Source organism: Beauveria bassiana, assembly GCF_000280675.1.
Source record: "Beauveria bassiana ARSEF 2860 unplaced genomic scaffold BBA_S00015, whole genome shotgun sequence".
Lineage (NCBI taxonomy): Eukaryota > Fungi > Ascomycota > Sordariomycetes > Hypocreales > Cordycipitaceae > Beauveria > Beauveria bassiana.
Window position 1 is genome coordinate 131834 of NW_007930850.1, and position 22732 is coordinate 154565.

At 53.0% G+C, this 22732-nt stretch overlaps 4 protein-coding genes across 4 annotated transcripts; all 4 read right to left on the reverse strand.

The window, feature by feature from the left end:
* Positions 1-1033: 1033 nt before the first annotated feature.
* On the reverse strand, positions 1034-1855 carry BBA_05622 (DSBA-like thioredoxin domain-containing protein; the record flags this gene model as incomplete). The annotated part of the gene is made up of 1 exon (XM_008600719.1): positions 1034-1855. One exon carries the CDS (start codon positions 1853-1855, stop codon positions 1034-1036), a length of 822 nt encoding a protein of 273 aa, XP_008598941.1.
* A 5777-nt stretch (positions 1856-7632) lies between these two features.
* On the reverse strand, positions 7633-8985 carry BBA_05623 (zinc finger protein; the record flags this gene model as incomplete). Its single annotated transcript, XM_008600720.1, has 1 exon — positions 7633-8985. The coding sequence occupies one exon, from the start codon at positions 8983-8985 to the stop codon at positions 7633-7635; it is 1353 nt and encodes a 450-aa protein (XP_008598942.1).
* Positions 8986-18457: 9472 nt separating this feature from the next.
* Positions 18458-20155, reverse strand: BBA_05624 (VHS domain-containing protein; the record flags this gene model as incomplete). Its single annotated transcript, XM_008600721.1, has 5 exons — positions 18458-18765; positions 18847-19003; positions 19112-19585; positions 19676-20068; positions 20144-20155. 5 exons carry the CDS (start codon positions 20153-20155, stop codon positions 18458-18460), a joined length of 1344 nt encoding a protein of 447 aa, XP_008598943.1.
* Positions 20156-20925: 770 nt separating this feature from the next.
* On the reverse strand, positions 20926-22644 carry BBA_05625 (metal ion transporter metal ion transporter; the record flags this gene model as incomplete). The annotated part of the gene is made up of 2 exons (XM_008600722.1): positions 20926-22310; positions 22404-22644. 2 exons carry the CDS (start codon positions 22642-22644, stop codon positions 20926-20928), a joined length of 1626 nt encoding a protein of 541 aa, XP_008598944.1.
* Between the last annotated feature and the right edge of the window lie 88 nt (positions 22645-22732).

Here is a 22732-nt window from a genome sequence, read left to right on the forward strand (position 1 = left end):
GAATCGCAGCGGCAAGCTTTGCTCATTCTTGTTGAGCAAAAGCCCTGAAATTGTGCGTAGGTTTGTTCAGGATCGTAAATAGATTGATCCTGGTAAAAACCTGGTTCGATTGCTCGCGTTGGCGCGCGCTGACAGTGTGAACTGACTCGTTCAGCATCTTCTGATCTGCACTCTACTGTTAATAGTGGAATGTGATGTGGTTTGGTAATCAAAAGCTCGACCTAGTTTCAACTTTGCGACCAGCTCATATCTTATCTCAGTAATAGTATCAAGTGTCCCAGGATACTACGACTAGTCCAATAATGTCTGCCTTGATGTTTATTCCAAGACTCTGCCCTTTAGTTCCTCAACTATGAGATATCTCATAGTCAAGAGTTTCTCCTGCGAGAAATGGGGTCATCATCACAATAAGGATCATGTCTTTTGTCATTGGCGTTTACGAGCTCGACCACAGGCCTCAGTCAGCACGCGTGCAAGCCCAGACGTTATAGTAAATGTGCACAAAATTTTAAAGTTCAGAAGTCTTCATCAAATCGCTAAATCAAAGTAGGTTCATATAGTAGGCAGCAAGACTCACAGAGCAGCGAGGCTGGTTGCTGCTCCATCTCGTACCGGAAAACCCCCGAAAGGGCACAAACAATGTCTCGCAAAACAAGGTGTAGGCAGGAACTGTGGACTAATAGAAGAAATAAAAGAAAATCAAAGAGAAAATTGAAAGAATAGTTGGTATTTGAAAGCCCGCTGAGATGCCCAAACCGCGCCGATGTATCCTTTGAATGGCTTTGTACGATGTATAGTCTGCTATGAATCAAAAAGTTAAACGAGAAGAAGAAGAAGAAGAAGAAGAAGAAGAAGAAGAAGAAGAAGAAGAAGAAGAAGAAGAAGAAATCAAATCATGACAGTTTCCTCAAAGCAGCCAATGTGTCAAAGTGCTTTTTTGTGGTGAGGTCATGGTGCATCGATACATATTGTCGCATAATACTGGCAGATGATGTAAATGGTGATCCGAGGCGCACACTCTTGCCTTTCTCCATCACGCCAGCTTTTCCTCGTAAATCTTGTCAAACAAGTCGGTAAAGACTTGCGCGTCCTGAAAACCGCCAACCTTGAAGCGCCCCAGGACCGTCACGCACGGCACAGCCTCGATGCCGCGCTCCTCGCGCGCCGCCTCCACCTCGCGATCGATGCGGCGCGTGGCGTCGTCATCAGCAAGCTCCAAAAACACATCCTCCCTGTCGAGCCCCAGCCCATCCGCCGCAATCTGCGCCAGCACCTCCGCGTCGGACAGGTCCCTCGCGGCGACGAGCCCGTTGCGCATGAGCAGCTCCACGAGCAGCGCCTGGGCCTGGCGGCCGCCGCGACGCTGAGCCAGCGCGACGAGCTTGTGGGCGTCGCGCGTGGGGCCGATGCGGCCCGAGTGATCAAAGGCCGGCAGGCCGTGGGCGCGGCCGGCGGCGCGGACGCGCTCGAGCTGCGCGCGGAGCTTGGCCTCGTCGGGCACCGCGCTGCCGTAAAAGTCGAGCGTCTTGCAGCTGGAGCGGAGCATGGGCGCAATGTAAAAGGGCCGCCAGTGCACCTCGAATTCAACCTCGGGGTGCCGCGCGACGAAGCGGTCCATGGCGGCTGCGAGACTGCGCATTTCAATGTAGCACCAGGGGCAGATGAAGTCAATGTAGACCTCGAGGGGGATGAGCATCCGCTGCGTCGACACCTGTGGGATCAGCCGGCTGCTTCCCTGGTCCTGCCAGCCAGAGACGTCCCAAGGCGTTACGGAGGCGGCGGCGGCGGCGTCGTCTATGGGCTTGTGCCGCATCATGGGAAAGTGGCTGTTGGGTGTGGCCGTCGCGGTCGTCATGGGAATTAGTAGTAGTGAGTTTGGTGTTTCTGAAAGGTGGCACCTCGTCAATAGACAGGGGAACCGGCCTTTACGAAGAGGACAAATCACCAACGACGAGCTTGATGAGTTGTGCGTTGCAATGGCCACGGGCGTCTGATAACGCGTAGGCCTAAGCTTTGTCGTCGAGGTGGCCGTGTTGTTGATATGGTCAATGTACAGATTTAGCAGCCTACTTCCGGCTCTTGACTGTAAACGACACAGACTTTTTCTTGCTTTTAGCCGTCTCAAGAATTCGTTGCTGCTGGTTTCCTTCAACAAGAAGATCGGCGGGTGGCGCGTGTTTTGCCGCAGAGACTGTCGGATGGGCGCGGCTGCTGTTGTTCTTATGCAAGAGCGCACGTCACACGGAAGCCGCGAAATCGGAAAGACGTCTAATAAAAGGTCCAACGAAAAGTGCTTGCCCAATGCGCAGAGCCGACCAAGATGGAAAACCTGCAAGTTGACCCAGAGTCTTTGCTTGGGCGTGAATGTGTCGGTGGAAAAAGCAGTAGTCGCCGTCAAGGTCGTCGAGACGATAAGAAGATCAAGAGCTCGCCTGCCTAACAAGGCTTGACTGACCTCGAATATTACGATATGTGGCGTGGTTCTTGTGGCAAAAGGTTTGCTAACGACCGTGTTAGTGGGCTGATCCGAGTTCGCGTCCCCCACAATTACTCAAGCTGGTGCAGAGTAAGCTTTGGAAGTTTTTCCTACTTCAGTCATGCCTACCCTTGATGATGGAGAGTAAAAGAGAGCGAATCGCTCGAGGAGTGTGCGAGTAGGAGTAGTTGTATCAAGCAAACGGGAAGCCGTCGTTGGAGGAGGGAGAAAAGATGGGCCGGCGGATGGCGGGGGGAAGTTGGGAGAGACAAGGACCCTACAAGGATGTGAATGAGACTCGATTCATTTCATATGGGCCGAGTACTAATTATTAAATGCACAGGTTCCACTGTCTTTTATTTTTATTTCTTCACTTTCTGCGCGCCCGTCCGCTGCTGGGTTGGGCTGAGCTAGAGGGGCGCTTGTAGCAGAGGAGGGGTGTGTGTGTCAAGCTAGAATCCGTCCGACTCTCAATGAAGTATCATCACTCCTATGAAAGCACCAATATTGACTGCATGGTAAGCTAGTGTAATACCAGACTCTGTCTTTTGTCTTATCTTGTGGCACTGTCAGCGTCGCTGTATCTTCAGCCTAATGCTTTGTCAAAGCAACAACCAAACGCAACCGAGCATCCTAGATAACACCGCTGCCCGTCGTCTTACCATCCAGACTACACAAATACTGACCATCTGTCAACTAGGAAATTGGGTTGGTGGACAAGCGGGGTTCGCAACAACTGCAGCAACTTGTTTGGTAGAAGCGTCTCTAGTCGGACGCTATACAAGGGCGAGGGGTGGCATTTGACTGGATCTCGGCTTCACACCCCAATCACTCTTGAGTACTAATCGTGGCCCGTGTTTGACAGACTTTGCCGCGGCATACTGCGATTTGGTCCGTGTATAAAAAACAAACCACCGCGGCGGCGGGAGATGACAATGCAATGCATCATGCAGTCAGCCCATCTCTGCCGAATATCATCACATCGTTTGCCTGTTGTCTGTGTGAAACCGACACGGGTGGCTTAAAGATCACAAATCATTTAATCGGGCTAGATTTTGAGTGGCTCGAAAAATTATAGCTTGTGGCAGGGGGGTGTGAACTGACCGCAAATGTTGACAAAACATTTATTCAACCACACGTGGTAAGAAAGAACTGGAGAAATTTGGGAGAAAAACAGAGCTAATTTAAGGTTGGCAAGAAGAGCGAGTGGCCAACGTAATAAAGCCCCTTTTCTACATATTACGAGACAATACTTCGAATGGCAAAGAGCTCAAACGTTTGGAGATATTCAAACCATGGCGTTCCGCAGATCCAACTACGACACAGTGTGCCTGATGTTTTGACAGCACAAAGTAGAACCATGGCCAGAGGAGCTTGCTGCCGAAATTTCTAGTGTTGCGCTAGATAACTACCTAGGGCAAAACGGCCTGGTACCTACCTAGCCTAGGTAGCGACGGCCGAGGACGACGACTGAACCGACCCTCGGCGGACAATCTAGATTTCGAGTCACGTTGGAGTGGTCCTAATGAATCGAATATGCTGTTTTTTCCCTTCTTCTTTGCATGTAGACGTGGGTGCGGGTGTTTGGCAGTTTTGGCAGTGAAAGCTGCGACAACTCAACGGTACATCAGGCTACCAAGCGGCAAGGCTATCAAATACGACAAGGCAGGCTCTGTGGAAGTAACGCTGCGGAGAAACATTGAATCTCAAATCCAATATCAAAACATTTGGACAGAATCAATTACGAGGTTATCCCTGTTCGTTTCTTTCTTTTTTTCTTTCTTCTTCTTTTTTTGCATGCGATGATGGGCCATTATTCCGGTGTCGCCACAAGCGACGGAAGAAATGTTCCGCTGCTCCCCGTGGGCATTACAAGTCTTGGGCCTGTCAATGTCGACAACCGTAACGGAAGGCGACTTTGACTGTTCGTCGTCGCCTACGGATCGAAGCACGGAGCTTTAGTTCCGAAATTGCGGGTTGCGGTCAACAAAAAGGCAAAAAAGACAAGACAAGAACGTCAAGGTGAGACAGCTGCCAAGACCCTGGGTCGAAGCCCGGCGAAGAGACAGAAAGGTTCTGCAGGGACCCTGAAAAGAAAACGGGGAAAAAAAGATGAGATATGATGTAACAGGACAAAGAAAGGAAAGTTAACCCAGGGCTCTGGCCCCCTGTCTGGTGAGGAATGCAGATGGGCACGGCCAACCCCCCTGCTTCTCACGACTGCCTAAACAGGCAATTAGAATGGTGCAAGCTGTATTTCTGATTTGTATTCGGCGACTGCTGCGTCGGATAATGCCACAGAACGCCACCGGCTGCAGCCACGAAGCAACTATCAGCTGTTTTTTGCAGCGGTTTGCTTTTCCTCTTCTCTTTGTGTCTTCCTGAATCGAGAACCGTTGGGGAACCGCTGGTACGTACCTTTTTTTTTTTTTGTTCCTGATTTGGAGCTAGGCTCCGAAAAGTGAGGCAACAGCTTTTCTTGGCAATTTGACCGTCGTCGTTGCTTCCAACTGATTAGTAGACGTACATGAGCAAACCTCGGAGCTATCGTTCCGGGCTCCTTCCCATAAAGACGAAAACTTTAGCATCCAGAGGGCACGCGCGCAAGAGGTTTTGAGCAATTTCTGGTGACTTGTCACAACGGAATGCAGATTGATCGCGTCAACGCATCCGGGGGAGAACTATCCCGGTTTCTCTCCCCCCCACTACGAGAGCAACAGTCGTCATCCTCTAAGGAGACAGACGCCCGCTCCAGGCCTTTACTTGGCGGGCGAGGGAGGTTTGGCCAAGGATGCTTTGTCGGTTTCTGAAATGATCGTCGAGCGTCATACACGGCGGCCACCACTTTTGCTTCCGTCCCACGACAAAGTTTAAACATGGCGGAATGGCCAGAGGCCACGAGAGCCAATCGTTCGCTCGGACAATCCTCCGAGGTGTGTATGGAGCAGTCTCGTCCGCAGACCTCACCTTCCATTCAAGCGTAACATATCGCGGCCAGGGCGGGGAGTAGCCGTGCTGAAGCGGGGGTAGTGCGACAAAACGGGCCAGGGTCAAATCGTGATTACAATTCATTTATTCTCGGGTCATCAGGCTCTAATATGTAAAGTAAATCATGATCGCTGACCGCTATGCAGCCGTGTAGAGAAACGACCAGGGTCGGTGGATGTTTATTAATCCTGCATCGCACTGAAAGAGAGAATATGGGTTAGCGCCCAAACACTCACTTGCCCTCTTTGTTCCCCAAGGCTGAAGCCTACTACCCAATTGTTCTTGTTCCGTTGCCGCCTTATGGCCGAAACGCAGATACGAGTTCTTGCCAGACCTTCTCTTGAAATCATCTGATGCATACGACGTTTTTCGTATCGAACCCGAAGCGCTCTACCCTAGCTTTACTTGGCGGCATTGGCTCCGTCAAGCGCCATCCATGGCTTCTTTCATTCTTGAGGCGAGCAAATCAATGCTTTTTCCGTCTTGCCTTGCTAGTGCTGCGAGATGATGAGCACATGAGGTTGAAATAATCGTGCGATTGGATCCCGATCACAACTCCTCATGCCCTCCAAACGTAGCATTGCAGCCGCCCGGGGGGGCTGCAATGCACGGCACTGAGGTCCGCCAGCTCAACAGCACACTCAATCCACGTTCATCTTCTCACCAGGCACAATCAAGACAGCTTCATGGCATCAATTCAGCTTTAAATTCGTCGAGTGAAGTGGGATTGACGGTATTGTCAATGGGTTGCAAGTTGGTACCATGTACAGCCTCAGCAAAAAGAATTGCTCCAGGGCAACGTTTGGGGCACCAGCCTGTTTCAAATACTTGACAAAAGTCTTTGCAACAAAGTCCAGGATACTCTTTACTTTCTGGGTAGTACCAGCCGTGGGGCTGGAATGCAACAGATGCCGTTTTTGGCATCAAAAAGGGTTGCGCAAATCACGCTTCACAGGGATGTTTCATCGACATCGATCAGGGGATCCTGAAGCAGCAGTTCAGCCTTATCAGGAGTACTCACCCGACGACCCGTGAAAAGACGTGATCCGAGACCCAATCAAACTAAAAAAATATTAGCGATTGAAAAGCTTCGAGTGGCAATTACAGCCGGATCAACACGTCATGACGGAGCAATACGGGCAAGAATGAACAAGTTGCGTGAGGAGAAGCGCAGTCACTGCAAGGTCACTTCTTGTGAATTGACAGCCTCAAAACATCATTCTTTTCTATTAATATCCCTTCCTTTTATATGTACTTACTTTTCTTCATTCTCATACTCATATTCCTATTCACGTCATTCTTCTTCACGTGCATTTGATCCTTTAAATTGTTCTACGTACCGGCCCAGAAGCAAACACATCACTGACAGTACTGGCAGCTAAGCCAGATCCAAATTGAGACGTTGCAAACATGCGACTTCGTATTGAGGGTATAGAATTTGTAAGTGAGATTCCAAGAGAGAGGGAGAAGGAAAGAACAAAAAAAACGGAAACCATCAGTCTAAAGCTTCGCCATCGATTCCGAACCATGGTACCACTTCCTGTCCCTCTTTTTTTTTTGAATGACAACTCGGAGGAACCCAAAGATAGCTCACACATAAAAATGGGGGAGAGAAAGTATTAAAAAGTTCGTCAGGTGCCAATGATGGGAGGAAAAAACAAAAAGCAAAGAGCCTAATTCGCGCCGAATGTCATCAATGAAAAAAATTGAAGTTGCCTTGTAAACCCCCGTAGTCTATTAATTCGTTGCTGGAAGATCAGATGCATGAACATGAGAGAAATGTGATAAAGAGATAAAGGAGAAGATAGGGGGTCGTCCACGCTCTGAAAAGGCGGTCGTGATTAAAAACATTGTAATAAAATAGTAGTAGCGTATGGTGATGCGAGTGTTGGTATTCAATAGTCAGGTGACATGCACTTGTCATCTGATACTCGCGATGAGGGCGCTCGCACATACTGGGTGCAAGGCACATCCCCACGCATTGTTATATGAGCGTGGGTACCATGTCGCCGGCGAAGAAAGTGCAAAAGGGGGTATCACACTCCAACCCAATCTATAGCCTTCCAAATGTTGATGTACAGCAAGTTTTCGAGTTTGGTTTATGCGTTTTGGTTGTCGAATCTTTCTGGAGCACGACTTATCCAAGATGCTGGTTCCAGTTGATTCACCTAGGCCATGTGGACCAGCCCTGGTTCAGTGCTTTGAGGTCGTCGCATCTGCGGCGGCGGGTTATAGTACATTTGATTCATGGCAGCCGCGCTTGGGGGATAGTTATCAGGATCGGGATACGCGTAGCCGGCGGCAGCATTCTGGGCAGTCGATTGTAGATGGTGAGACGGTGACTGTAGATGATGGTGCGACGGCGACTGGAGATGCTGTGACGGCGACTGAAGATGCTGCGACGGCGACTGCCAGCCCATGCTGCTCATGTGAGGGCTGCCGCCAGTGCTGCCATTTGAGCCCTGCTGGTGGTGCTCCACGCTGGGCTCAAGAGTGGGCGGCGGCACATAGTTGGTGGGATGCGAAGTTGGGCGCATTCCACCAGGGTTGCTGTAACCGCTCGCTGTCGAAGCGGGGCTGCCAACTCGCAAGTGAGCGGGTAGCGGCCCTCCTTGCTGAAGATACTGGAATTCGGCGTGGTGCCGGTTAAAGCCAGCTCCCAGGTCCATGCCGGGAGACATGGACATGGCTCGCTGTCCGGGCGACGGTGTTGTGAGCGGCGAGCCGTGGCTGGAAAGGTGATCGCCATCGGAGCGAGGCTGGACAAGGTTCTTGGGGTTGGCACTCGCCAGGGCAGCAGCTCGCGCTACTGCCGACTGCTCGACAGTGCCGATGTGGTTGCTCTTGTGACGCGTCAGTGTCGTCTTTCGCGTGAATGTCTTTTGGCAGTCGGCAAATGGGCAGACGTAGGGACGCTGGCCGGAATGTGTTCGTCGATGTCTGGCAAGAGAGCTGCTGTCGCCAAACTTTTTGCCGCAGGTCTCGCACTGGTGCGGCTTCTCACCAGTATGAACACGCTTGTGAACGGTCAGAGCAGACCTTTGGATGAATTGTTTCCCGCAGACATCGCAAGAATGAGGCCTGTTTCCAGAATGGATGCGTTCGTGGCGGCTGAGATCGCTTCGGCGGGCAAAGGCGCTGTCACAGGTACTACACTGATGTGTTTTTTGCTTCTTGCCATCGTCGACGGGATTGGGAGGCTGCATGTGCGTCATGGCCATGTTGGGAACAGCGGCCATGTGGTGCATGTCAGGAAAACCTTGAACGTGCATGGTCGCGGGCATGGAGCTTGGGATCTGCATGGGTGCGTGCATGACAGCGGAAGAGTGGTAAGATCGCGGCATGCTATGGGCGGAATAAGTCGAGTGATCAGACATGTGTGGCGAATTTGAGCGATCCATGTCGGGCTCGGGCTTGCCAAAGGCAAGATGGTGTTGTTGATTCATGAAGTCGTTTGCAAAGTGATGGGGGTGTTGTACGATGGTGCCTCCTCTGTTATTCAGCACGTTCGTCAAGTCCATCGCCTGGGGGAGCACAGATAGCATCACAGAGCCTGAACCGTACACAGAAGGAGTGGTGTGTTACGGTAGACGGGGATAGCCGAGGGCTGCGATGCAGGCTGAGCCAGAGTGGCAGTTTACACGCCAGACTGAACTGTTGGCGCGTGAGCCGACAAGACGTGTATGTATGTGCTGAGATGGATACGAATGCGCAGGACGTGGGGATCGTAGCAAGAGAGTTGACGTAATCGGAGGTTTCGCACAACGAGATCGATCGTGGAATTGAGCGCACGGGGTCAGGTTCTCGGAGGATGTGCGTGTGCGGCGTAGCACGGAGAAGAGCGCAGAGGACACGGGCTGGCCGATGCCAGGTATAAGAAGCGGGCAGTGACGACCAAGGTGGAAGTCGTGAAGTTGTGGTGGCCGGGAAGCAGAAACGAGTGGTGCAGACGATGAGACTAGGCAATATTATGTCTCAGACGAAGCAGGGCAAGCCAGCGGCAGCGCGTCGAGATGGAAGAATGACGACAATGAGGCCGCGGGCGAGGCAAGCGGGAGACGACGAGCTCTGCGCGATGCAAAATCTTGTTCGAGGCACGCGAGGCGATAAAGATTGAATCCCGCCGCTAGGGAAGCGAAGATGCAGGAGGGCTAGGCCAGGTCGAGAGTCGTCTGGCTGGCGATGCGATTTGTCGGGCAGGAATGGACAGTGTGAATGGCTAGGTAGAGGCTGCGGAAGCGGTGCGGACTAGCCGACACAAGAGGGTGTCTGATTTTTTGCGAGTCAGTCTGGGTGGTCAGCCACGTCGCCACTGGAGCACCGCGATGATGATACGAGCGAATGAGACACGACGACTAAGATGAGTAGAAGAAAAACCAAGGAAATGAAGGTGAGAAGGAAAAAAAAAAAGGAGAGAGAGGAAGAAGAAATTGATTCGGGAAATGCCCTACTGGAGCAAGACACTGCGAGAAAGTTCCCTTGAACCAGGACGGCTGTAAAAGACGAAAAGGGTCGTGGCTGCAGAAAAGAAGCTTAGTCTGATGAAGCTAGCCGGTAAGCCTGGGGTCTAACTTTGATATCCTTTTTTTTTTCTTTTTTCCTCGTGCTTTCCTGATCGTCTTGGCTTTCTTTTATTTTTCTGGCCGTGTCTTTGGATCTTCTGTAGCCGCCCTGTCGGGGCCGTGGGCACGCTTTATGTCAGGCGCGACAGGGGGGTTCCAGGGTTGGGCGGTGCCTGGAGCTGGAAGAGCTGGGAGCGGGCCGGGGGTTGAGGGGGCGCCTGGGGGGTGGTTTGTAGTGGGTATAAGGTCAAGAGTGGGCTCCAAGTATCTGTAAGTCAGGGTACGGAGTACAGTGTACTGATTTTGTTGCGGTGCAGCAAACAAAAGACGGGGTCACCGGTACAGACACCGCTGCCAAGGTAAAAAGAGGTCTCACTTGAGAAGGCGAAACTTGGGTAGGCTTTCGTACAGAAATAGAATTGTAAACAATCAAGTCAGGTCTTTTTTTCTTTCATACTTTCTTTCTTTCTGTTCCTGCATTGCATCTCATTCCCCTCAAATTACTGGCAGGATCCAGATGGGTGATGGGGTGGGGGAGGGGGCCACTGTACGACAATGCCTCGAGTTTCGAGGTAAATAGACAGATGCTTGACCTACTTTTAGTTAGGCAAGGAACCAATTTGGCAAGCAACTACCAAGGTAGGTAAATAGAAACGTCAAAGGGAAGGCGTCAAAGGCAGGCGAAAAGCGTGCAGGGGTCTCGCCGCGGCGCGAGCAGAAAACGGCGTCGGGCAGGCAAAAATAGGGACAGAGAGCAAACACGCCTGCTTTGCTCCCACCAGCACTTGCTGGACAAGTCACCAAGGTTGCGACGTGGCGTCCAACCAAATCACTTGATAACAAGGCAGCATGGCAAACAAGACAGAAGATCCGAACCTTCGGGACCGCAGCCGCTCCCTCCTTGTTCCCGCGTGCCGGCCTGTCTCGCCGTAATCTTGCCCGTGGACCGTCCACCAACAACACCATCTTTTGCCGGTCCGCGGATGCGAATGCCATGGGCAAACGGCAAACGCTCACAGGGCTGCAAACCCAGCCGTTATCCAGAGTGCTGCACATCACGACGGGGGCGCCGCCAGCAAATGGCGTCACGGCACAGCGGACATTGAACTCGATGAAAACAATCAGAAACAACTTACCGACTTTCAGTCGACCCTGTCACGCCTGTGTCGTGGCAGCTTGGCAAGTGGGCAGCTTCAAAAGATCCTGTCCCTGGTTATTCTGTCTCCGGTCCGCTGCCGCCAAGTCGTCCGTGGTTTGCCTTGACTCTGTGTTGGCAATCGTCCGGGGATGTCGATCTCTGCCCGCTGGGTCAGATTAATTAACTCGTGAAGATGATTCCGACTCTCGTTGGTCTCGGCCTGTTCCACGTATACACAGCGATCACCAGACACGGCTGAAAAGTACCGCGTTTTGAGTACAGGCAGTGAAAATATTCGTGTCAAAATAGATCTGTATGCGTAAAAACTACTTCCAACTGCAACTCAACAAGTAATACTGAGTAGCCGTATCTCTGCATTCCCCAAGGCGGGCAATCTGACTTGTTATAAGCCATGGCCGCGCTCTTCACCCATCCGACTGTTACTACTTCGATAATTCCGTCGCTGCGAGGTGTGCATCCAGGAACAAGGGGCCCTGCCCTTGCCCTTCCGGGATGTCTGCAACTATTTGCGCCAAAGCACTCAGCATCACAGCAAGCACAGGTAGTCACGGCAGGCAAATGTGAGGCCAAGCCAAATTGACTTGACTGCGTACGAATACATTGTTTTGTTGATAACATTGATTTCTACCAAGTAGTTATACCAACTCACCGGTTTGACAATTGTATCAGAACATATCCCCTAGCCAGCCAAGTGCGCATGCTTTGGATTCCAGGACGAGCGATCCTCCTAACATCAGTGTCACTGTAGTCTGTGAGTCCACCTCGTCCAAGCATATCATATCGTCGCTCCTCCTCTCTTTCCTCCCGACCCACCCCGCTTGGTTGAAACAACATTCAAGGACAAAAAATACGTTGGGGCATGTCATGTTACAGTTCCTCTGCAGCAGTAGGTACTTCTCTCTTGCAGGTCTCTTTACTTTCTTGTCTTCCCTTTCTTATCACAATTAGTGCGGATTTACCCACGCACACCTTCTGTACCTCGTAAGTGCCCCGTACCCGCCTGCGCCAAGGGGGACCCGCTGACTATCAGGGACCCGTCACTGTCGCCGCCATTCCCACGAAAGCGGTAACCACCCCAGCGCCCAGGAGAGATCATGCAAGTATTTGAAAATAAGTCGAGTCCGGCCTTGTCGGTTCCTATGCCTGACTGGCACTGTCAAGTATTAGACCTAGTTGAAACTGGCCACTAAGTAGTTGGGGATGCCGGTTTCTGGAATGCTCCAGTGCTGTTCAGTCCTACAACCTACCTACCTAGATGCATGTTCTACCATAAAATTACACTCTCATCATCCCTCTGCGCGCTGCTGATTGACAACCTCGTTGTCAGTGGCCTCGGATTTTGCCATGCTCTATTCTGTGCGACCTGTTGACGTCTTAGACCGTGCCGACTCAACCTTTCTTTTTCCTTTTGCCCATGCCAAGCGCGTTGGTCACCGGTCTCGGGTATGTGATCATACTGGTATGCCCAATCGAGTATCCAACGCGCACTGTGCCCACTACACTTGCCAACCGGCCACCTCCCCACTTGTGATTCCATCAAACATCCACAGCCACGACTCGTTTGCATCACAGCATCTATTTCGTTGATGGCTTCATGCGATCTCTATTTGTTTGTCGCTGTTCTTATTTGGGCAGTAGACGTTACCGTATATTATGTGACTGATAGACTTACGACAAGCATCTCCGGTCAAAGCAATGCTACTACTGTGTTCGCCCGTTTGCAGCGCCACTCTTCTAGGTAGATACACTGGTATACCTTGTTTGCACAGCCTCTTTGCCATTTTACTTCTTCTAATATTTTCAAGGTCCAGCATTTGCTCATCAATGCCCCAAGTACAGGCTTCTCATGATTTTCAGCGCAGAATCGGCCTTATGCCGGCTACGATAACTCAGTCACCCTCAAGGAGATCGGCTAATCCAGTATAGACCATCACCCCAACATTTGCCTAGCTTACCTGACCCTGCCGGACCAGAAAAGCGCCGAATTAAACGACCGCCACATCGATCAAATTTTACCAGTGCGCCTTTGCATTTTTCCCACGCCAAACGCCAACTTTCTCATCGTGCTGGTGTCAACCGGCAATGACACGCTTCCACCATGTGGCCAGTGCAGAGCTGGGTGCGATTGAGATCTTCCCTGTGCCTTGCAGAGGTCTGTGCTTGACAAGTCGTCTTCGGATGGTTCCAGGTCCTCAAAACTTGCAGCACGAAACTCGCCAGACCGACCCACACCTACAGGGACCGGGTGACGCCTGGATGTTACTGGCAATACTCGCTCTCATTGTCAGAGGCTTCGGTCCCCGATGTCTATCTCAAAGACGACACGGATTGAGCGTCGTAATATTTGCCTTGACGAGGGCTCTCGAAATCCGTTGGCGATGTGCACCACATCGACACACGTCCCTCTTCGCTACGGCATCAGCCCTACCCCTCATCAAGTCCACACTGAACGCGCGACTCCCGGACCTGCGCCATTGGAAAAACGGCTCACACCCCTTCTCCTGGACTACCGGCTATCGCCAGGTCTACCGTAAGCTGGCGCTCTTGGGCGCACCGCAACCCCTCGCCCGCGGTACTTCGTAGACATACTCCCACTGTGGCTGAGTGGCTCGTCTTACCGCCGGGATTTGACTCTAGGCAACTGTTTAAAGTACGGATTATCGACTCGTCATATCGGCGTACCCGCAGATCGACCAAACGGCGGTGATATTTTTCGCTACAAAGAGTGAATCCCGACTTGTCAATGCTTGCAGACGTGAATCCTGCCGCGGCCGATTCGGAGAAAGCGATGCCCTAACTGTCCATGTGGATTGAACAAACGGATGCCTTGACAATGGATGGGCGCAAAGACGAGTGCGTCGCCAGGCCGTAATTTCATGCTTCGACTCCACCAGCGTTGTATGGCGCGCAAGCTTGCCTATCACCCTATTCAACGTCTGCCCAGTTCATGATTTCGTATTCGACTCAAAAAGGCTGAAGCCAGGTGGGTGGTGGGTTGCGAGAATCATTTCTTGTTGCCTAGTTGGCTGTGTGGAGAGGCCGAAATGGTGTCTGCGTCACTCGTCCAGCCTGGGACTAGCTCCACCTGACAGCCTTCTAGAAGCCATTCATGCGGCACCCTCCTGTCTTGGCCCACCATTGACCGATCGTCACGCGTCAGCCAGTCGCAGTCCGTGAACCTGGCCAAGTACGGATCCCGAAGCCTCTTTTTTGCGTCCAGGATGCAGACCCTGGTCATCTTCATGCATATTCTTCCATCGGCCTTCGAGAATTGTCGCCAGTGGTGCCCAGCACATGGAGGCAGCCACAGCGCAATTGTGGCTGCATATGCGCGACCTACCTTCACCTACTGGTATTTCTTTCCGGCGACAAACTGCTTTGTCAAGGTGGATGCAGCAAACCAGCCATTGCCTTGCTGGGCGTGCTGGGCTGCCGAAATGTTGCTAAAAGTAGCATGCAAAGTTATCATCCACTTATTATCTCGCGAGCTCATTCACAGGAGCCTCCACCGCTATTGCGCTGCTTTCTCCGCGCAATCTAACTAGTCAACTAGTTACCAGAGGCAAACTTTTGCAGCCCTCCTTTTCTTGACTCGATTAAATCATAACCCACTGGCGGCTTCTCGTCGGTCAAGTACCGGCGTCCATCAAGCGGCCGAGACCTGTCGAGCGGCACGTCTAGTTTGTCGCAGGCAATGCTCTAGTTATTTACCGGCCTTTACAATTGAATTTAAGCGATTGGTCTTGGCCTTGGTATCCTTTCGGCCCTACGTCCTGTGCGCTCCAGCGAACAGAATTTAGCGGTGCCAATCTTGAGCTAGTTTCAGGTCATGGCGCCACTGGAACACGCCGACTCCCAGTGCCAAGGTGCTTCGAGATGCTTGTAAGGTGCCCGCCTCCGCCTCGTGGCTGCAATGGTACAACCTGACCACTGCATGAAGTGAGCGCACAACCCAGCCCTATTAGTTCCACCCATTGCTCAATACGCTCATGAGCCTGCTTTCGTTCATATTTAGCATATGAATAGAATTCTCATGCAGCTAAGATCTCGCCGTCGACATTCGCCTGTGAAAATCAGATGGCTCAGCATGGAAATCATTGTCGGGCTCCGTGTGAGACGTCCATTGTTACTTACTGTTCCTGGTGAGGTCAGCAAAGCTTCAGGCTCGATTCTAGCCCTCAATGCTCGCTGCTACTCGCTCGGTGTTGCTAGACGTTCAGATCGATTACGCGTATTAGAGGATACCCTTTCATCTCTGACTTCCAACTTGCTACACCAAGTTCACGCTTGCAACTCATGGCTGGGCTTGATATGCGATATGCATGCCTCACACTTCATTTTCAAGAGTTTCTTGATCCTGAACATGCAAGTCAGAGGACAAAGGACCATGCTACTACTACCTCTGCCCAGCATTAATAGCTTGCACGCAACATGCTGCCCCAAACGAAGCATAGCAGTACGGGGGCTTGTGTCAGGATCCGACCGTTTGTTGTCAAGATCGGCTTACGCGGGTCTTGTATAATTCACTGGCCTATCTGCGCCCCTTCGTTAGCATCTTGCTCAGTCGACATGCTTGGTAAATCCGCCGTGTCTATCCACTGGTCGTGTCTACGCTCTCAGGGTCTCTGACCTGAATCTTTAAGCAAGGGCTGCAAGCAATGTTGAACAAGCGGTTCATCTGTGACCCTTTCAAATAACCAAAATGTTGATTTGCCACTCGAAACAACGCTGCCTACGACTTCTAATGCGTCAAGCTGTCGGTTGGTGGACATAGTCTCCGTCAAGATGACCGAACGCTGACACTCTCAAGTCACTTCATTGCCCGACTATAATGCCTTGTACTTCATCGTCTACCTCTCCCCAGCCTTGCATTACTAGCATGCTGATGACGCCGTGAGCATCATTTCGGCGAGACGGCATGTAAGCGGCCGCCAGGACCATCTGTATCCGAACCCTTTTCGGCCAACATTCTGACAGCTCGGATCTCTGATCTATGAGTCATTGCGCAGCAGTATATGGCAGAATCCAGTTACCAGTCTCCCTGTTGTTGGTAAGGAGCCGCCGCCAATGACAATAGCCTTCTGCAACCGGACACGTTGTTGACAACAACATTCGGCCACCATTAGGCGCTCGGTTTGCCAAAGGAGCTGTGCCCTCTTCGGAAAGTACAACTCCACTCTTACGTATGAGTTGAAAGCGATCTTTGTCCCACTCTTGCTCAACGCTTGTTTGATCACTCGACAACCGGCCAAGTGCAGACTGAGAACGAGGATTGGCAAAGACGCCATAACTGTACGCACACGACATGAAAGTTGGCCGGTCATTCATGTATTCAAAAAGGTTCAACTTGTGGTGAAACAATTCGGAAGTCTAGTGGGGTCCGTAATTTGCCACTTGCCAAATGGCCCCCTTCGTTTGCCTCTAGCTGGATGCTGTCGCTGTTGGGGCGGTTGGAAGCCGTTTGTTTGCGTTGTCACTTACAAAGAGAGAAATTGCAATGTCCGCACTCTCCAAAGGAAATGCTATCCTCGTGACTTTCTAGCGCAACGCCTCCAACAAAGCCACGATAATTGGCCGAGACAAATTTCTGTCCATCAGTCGGCACGTATGCCGAACCTCGAGTCGAGGTATCACCATGGGCGGGGTGGGGGGGGCTTGAGGCTTGCATGGCATGATGATGCAATTAATCAAACAGCGGAACTCGGTAGGAATGAGCTGGCAAATATGATGGCGCTGCAATGCGAGGCGGGAGCATTAGGCCTGAGTCTTCAGCGGAATGGCAAACGGGAAGCGGGTGTTGGTCAGTGCATTAGGATGACCCAACTAGGGACCTCGTCAAAGCAGCTCATCGGCGAAACTCGTGTATGCGTTGCCGCTTTGGGCTTTGTAGCAAAAGCCCTTCTCGACCGAAATTGGCTGGCGGAATCTGTGGCCTACGCAGTTGGTGGATGAGGTTGATTTTCAGTATATCTCTTGCTTGTGTGAGCAGAGGCATGACTACCATCTTGGCTACGCACCTCAAAATATTACCACCACGTCGTATATTGGTGGAGTGCTAACGAACAAGAGGTTTACCTGGCCGATCTTTGCCCGACCCTGTTCTTGTGGTCTGGGGTTCTCCATGTTGACGTCAATTATGCCGTTTTGGGGGATACATGATTAGGGAGAATGATATCAGGCAAACGGTGGTATGAGAGGGAGCAGGAAGATATCTAACGAGTCATATTTTGACGGCCGTGATAGAGATTTCATAACAGCCTCTCGTGCTTTGCCTACTGTGTAGTGCTGATTCCCCCTTCCCCTTGGCACACAAGAGCGGCTGCTATTAACCGTGCTGCTTGGCGTTACGGAGGAATAGAAAAGGCGCGGGAGGGCTTATTTGGCTCACTACCTGCAACGCATCTCCAGTAGCTACATTATCAGCGGGTATCGCTAATTCTTCAAGGCCGAGTTGTGGCGATAATTGCCATTTCGCGTTCGCATTGGCTCGCGGAGTGTCGTTTCAACCCCAAGATGTGGTCGAACAGACAGCGAATAAATGCTACATGATCGTGGGTTTGGCCCCTTCCCTCCGTCCTTTGAGGGCTCAATGCCCCCCTCACATTGGAGTGAGACGCCAGGCTCATGGCCCGATAGATGGAGGACGATGAGTGAACGAAGGCAGCGGAAAGACGAAAGGGACCATGGGAGAAACATGACACCACGCTTTTCTCGTCTTGATCCCCAGAAAGCTTCCGTGGCCGTCGATCCCTTGTATGCCATTCATGCACAAACGCTAGTTGTACGTGGTTTGACGATGCTGCCAGAGGGCAGGCAAGCGAAAAAGAAAAGAAAATAAGTCGTCGCTGTTTGCAAGCGCGTCGATGAAGTGTGGGAAGTGGGAATAGGCTTCATACTACAGCCGTGTCGGAAGAAAGAAGATGCACACTGTTCCCATGTGTTTGACGAGTCGCAAGTCGAAGCAGCTTCCACACGCCGCCGTCGTCTCAAATCCCGTGCCCCAAGACGTGCCGCTTGAAACTATTGCAACATGTACACGAACGAAGAATGTCTGAAGGAACTCTTGAGGTGATTCGTCCTTTTGATTGCAGGACGCAAATGCATTGCGCTCTCTCTTCAGCCGACGAGCCAACAACAGTGAAGTAACAACAGCAACGTGGATATAAAATTATAAAAACTCTCACGAGATGGTGATGCGTACCTCGTTCACACAAAAACACCCAGAAACGTCCCAAACCCCTTTGCGGCTTGACACAACTCCCTCTGTGCATTTCACCACCGAGGCTCACTTCGTTCCACCGCCGGCGTGCCCGCCGCGTGGCTATCCGCAAACGGATCGTCTTCGTCCTCGTCCTCGGACGCGCTCTCCAGGTCATCGCCCGGCGCGACAACCGGCGGCCGGTGATGTGCCGTCTTGGGCGACGCGGTGGTGGTGGCGGCGGCAGCTGAAGCGAGAGGAGTCGTCCCAGAGGAAAAGTTGGCGGTCACGGGGCTGGGCTCGTTGAGGGTGAGCCGGTCCGCGGCGGGGGTCTCGTGAGTGGCTGCGGTGCTTGCATCTTTTCCCCTTTGCGCGGCGACCACTGTAGGCGGAGGCAGAGCTAAGTTAGGCATGGACGCGCCGTGTTGTTGGGGAGAAGAGGAGGGGAAAGGGGGTGACATACTCTTGTATAAGTGAGCTTGCTCGGCAATTTCATCGTCGGAGTCGCTATCAGCGTCGATGGACTGGTCGAGCTGCTCATACGTCATGAGCGCGTGAACGAGCTCGTCGTTGGCGTGCAACAGGCCGCCAAGCCACTGCTCGTGCTCGACGTGGTGAATCTATCACGAGAGAGCCTCCAGAGTCAGCATACACGCATCTCTCAACCCATCCCCCGGTCCTTTTCAAAATTTTGTTTTTTTCCGCCTTGGTCCAAAAGGTAAACGTACGTAGCGCAGCACGCGCCGGCGCAGCTGCTTGCATGTCTCGAAGCGCTGCACGGCCGTCTGATTGGCAGATATGCGCTCCTTCTCGCGGTTAATGCTCTGCAGGGCGTTCAACAGGTTGATGCTGGCAATCGAGGACTCGGCAATCACAGTCTTCATCTGCTCCTTTTCCGCCTCGAGGTTGAATGGTTTTCGCTTGCCACCCTTTTTTGAGTGTTTCTTGGACGACGAATCTTTGGTCAGCGAGGAGAACAAGCCAGTGCTGCCGCTGCCGCTGCCGCTGCTGGGTAGCGATGTAGAGCGCGAGGATTTATGGGAGGGCCCGGCAGAGGAAGATGGGGCTGTGGCTGTGGCGGCGGCGTCGGCGGCGCGGCGGGTGGCTTCTTCTTCCTCGTCGTCGCCAAATGGGTTCTCTTCGGTCTCGCGAATGACTTTGGATCGTTGTTGGGTGACGCCGACTTTGCGCTTGGGGAGTTCCTATCAAACAGCGCCTGTCAGTAACCTTTTTGTTTGCACACTTTTTCAAAAAAAGAAAGAAAGAGTTGAGTCGTCGGCCAAAAGATTTACCTTGTGAAGCCGGGCGATGCGCTCCAAGCCCGGCGTCTTTGCGTACTGCGCCCACTCGCGGAACAGCTCGCGGCACTTGCTGCGCACCGCCGCGTCGGTCAGGTCCGAAGAGCCGCAGACGCGCAGGCGCTCGAGCAGCGGCTCGTCGGCAAAGGTGCGCCGGAATCGCGGCCCCGCATTCTGTATGAGGCCGTCGAGCAGCGCGAGCGCGCGGACCTGCCGGTGCACGTTGCCGTACTTGAGCTTCTTGCGGATGGCGCGCGCGGCCTCGGTCGGGCCAGACGCCTGCAGCTCAATAGCCTCGATGAGCTCGACGATGCCCGAAAGGTCGTCCTCGGCGAAACTCTCGGCGGTGAGGTTTTCAATGGTGGCGGTGACGGCCGAGTAGGGTTTCTGGAGAGTAAAGGGTGTCTGTTAGCTTGCTTCTTGCGAACGTTTTAAAGCTCCGAGGGCCAAGGCACAACATACTGATTGGAACATGATGATGGAGGGGTTGTGTATTTGACTTGTCGAGAAATATATATGGTGATTCCTAAAAGAGAAGAAGAGATTTGGCTCCCAGGCGCGCAGTGAGAAAGCGAGCACGCAGGTGTTTTTGAAAAGAAGAAGGAACGCGATGGCGCTCGAGGGATAGCTTTGCAGTGCCGGCGGACCCTCCGAAGCTGTCACGAGCTTTTATTGCGCCAGTGTCACCCCGCGTTTGACTTGTGCCCCGCCAACTTGGAGGAGAGGGGGGGGGCGCGCGTCGCCACGATTTGTCTGATTTGAGCAAACGAGTTGGGGAAATTGAAGCGCTATTAACTCGTATCTGGATTGTTCAATGGTTCTTGTTGGGCAGAGGCTGTGGTGGCAATCGCAGAAAGCTGAATGCACGTACTGGAGGCCGCCCCCAAGGCCCGTCCCGATAGCTTCTGTAGAGACGGCGAGTAGGATGTACAGTGAGTAAGGTAGGTAGGTGTGTAGCTCGAGGCGAAGCCAGCGGCTACAGCCTTTGTTTATTGCCCCAGTTGTTGAAATCTGGAGACACAGCATTGAAATTCCATTGAATCATGCACGGGAATTATTCTTTGTTCATTTATTCATTTCTAAAAAAAACAGGCGGGGGTGCTTCATCCCGATGCACAGTCATTACCCAAATATTAGTGGCCGATGCAAAGATGTTCTTTGAAAGAAAACTCTGTAGGGATGCCCAGATCTTGACCCCATCCAACTTGAGGAGTTTCTGCATACCTAACATAGATTAGCGCCGTCTATCCAGCCTTGCCGAGTCCGAGAAGAACAAGATTGGCCACATTCATGACGGCCATGACCAGCCACACCAGGCCGCCCAGAATGATCAACCACCAAGGATTAGACATGTCAATGCCGGGCGCCTCGTCGACGCTCTCCACCTCGGTCTCGTCCTCGATGTGGTAGCGGGCCATGCCGGGCCTGACGGTCATGTAGCGGCTGCGGCTGGTAAAGTAAATGAGCGGCAGCGTGGTAAAGGGCAAGACGGTGCTGAGGACGACCTGGGAGGCGTTGAGGGCGGTATTGAGGCCTTCGCGGCCAATGGCGGCGGCGATGACGAGCGAGGGCGTGATGCTGATGGCGCGGGTGATGAAGCGGCGCACCCAGGGCTTGACCTTCCAGCGCAGGGCGCCCTCGGAGACCATCTGGCCGGCAATGGTGCAGACGATGCCGGCGGAGATGCCCGAGAGCAGGAGGGCGAGGGCAAAGATGGTGCCGACGGCCGGGGAGATGCTCTTGGAGAGGAGGGCGTGGATGCCAAAGATGTCGGCGTCGAGGGCCTCGGGGTTCTTGTAAAGCGAGGCGCCGGCGACGATGAGGATGGCCGAGTTGACAAAGAGGGCAAAGGTGAAGAGCGAGGTGCTGAGCTCGATGATGGAGTACTTGAGGCAGTGCTTGATGGCGGCCTGCGAGGGCACGTAGACAATCTTGTCGTGGCCGTACTCACTGGCCGACGACGACGACGACGAGGACAGCGGCGGCGACGGCGCGGCGGGGATGAGCCCCTGCTGGGTGTCGTACTCCTTCAGACGCGGCTGCACGATGCCGGACCCGAGAAACAGCGAGTGCGGCATGACGGTGGCGCCGAGGATACCGCAAGCCTGGTACAGCGCCTGCGGCTCGACCAGCTCCCGCGAGGGCACGAAGCCGCGAAAGACGTCGCCGACGCTCGACTCGTGAATCATGGAGAGCTGTATGCAGAAGCAGACGACGACGCCGAGCACGAGCAGGCAGACAAAGAGCTCAAACAGGCGCAGGCCCTTCATGGCGCCGTCGGGGCGGTAAAAGATGAGGATGAACATGACGTCGACAATGGAGAGGGCGACGCCGGCGACGAGCGGCAGGCGCGGGATCAGCAGGTTGAGGGCAATGGCGGTGCCAATGACCTCGGCGAGGTCGGTGGCGATGATGGCGATTTCGGCCAGCGCGTAGAGCAGGTAGTTGAGCCAGCGCGGGCAGTGCGCGCGGCAGGCCGACGCGAGGTCGTGGCCCGTGACGGAGCCGAGCTGGATGGCGAGCGTCTGCAGGAGAATGGCAAAGACGTTGCTGAGGAGTACTATGAAGAGCAGGCGGTACTGGTACGAGGCGCCGGCGGCAATGTCGGTGGAGTAGTTGCCGGGGTCGACTTTGGGGTGCGGTGATGTGAGCAGGATTGGTTGACAGTGGAGGAGAGAGTGAGGGCCGGGGGGGGGGGGGGGTAAGAGGGGAAGAGACGTACTGTAGGCGACGGATATCATGAATCCGGGACCGACAAACTTGGCATAGTTGAAAAGGGCCCTTTTGAGCTTGTGTAGGCGTGGAGAGACATGTTGATTCACGAGCCGCAGACGCAAAGACGGCGGCGGCGGCGGCGAGGGTAGCAGAGCGTCGTCGGTGTTGGTGGTGGTGGTGGTGGTCGATTGGTGGGCGGACGAGGCAGAACCTCTGCGCGCAATGGCGCTTGTCGCGTCTTTGGCCATGATTTTCCAATGGGTTGTTGTGGTACTGATATTCTCGAGTTTTCTTGTGTGTATGGCACCTTAATGGCAGCGGGATGATCAAGGGATA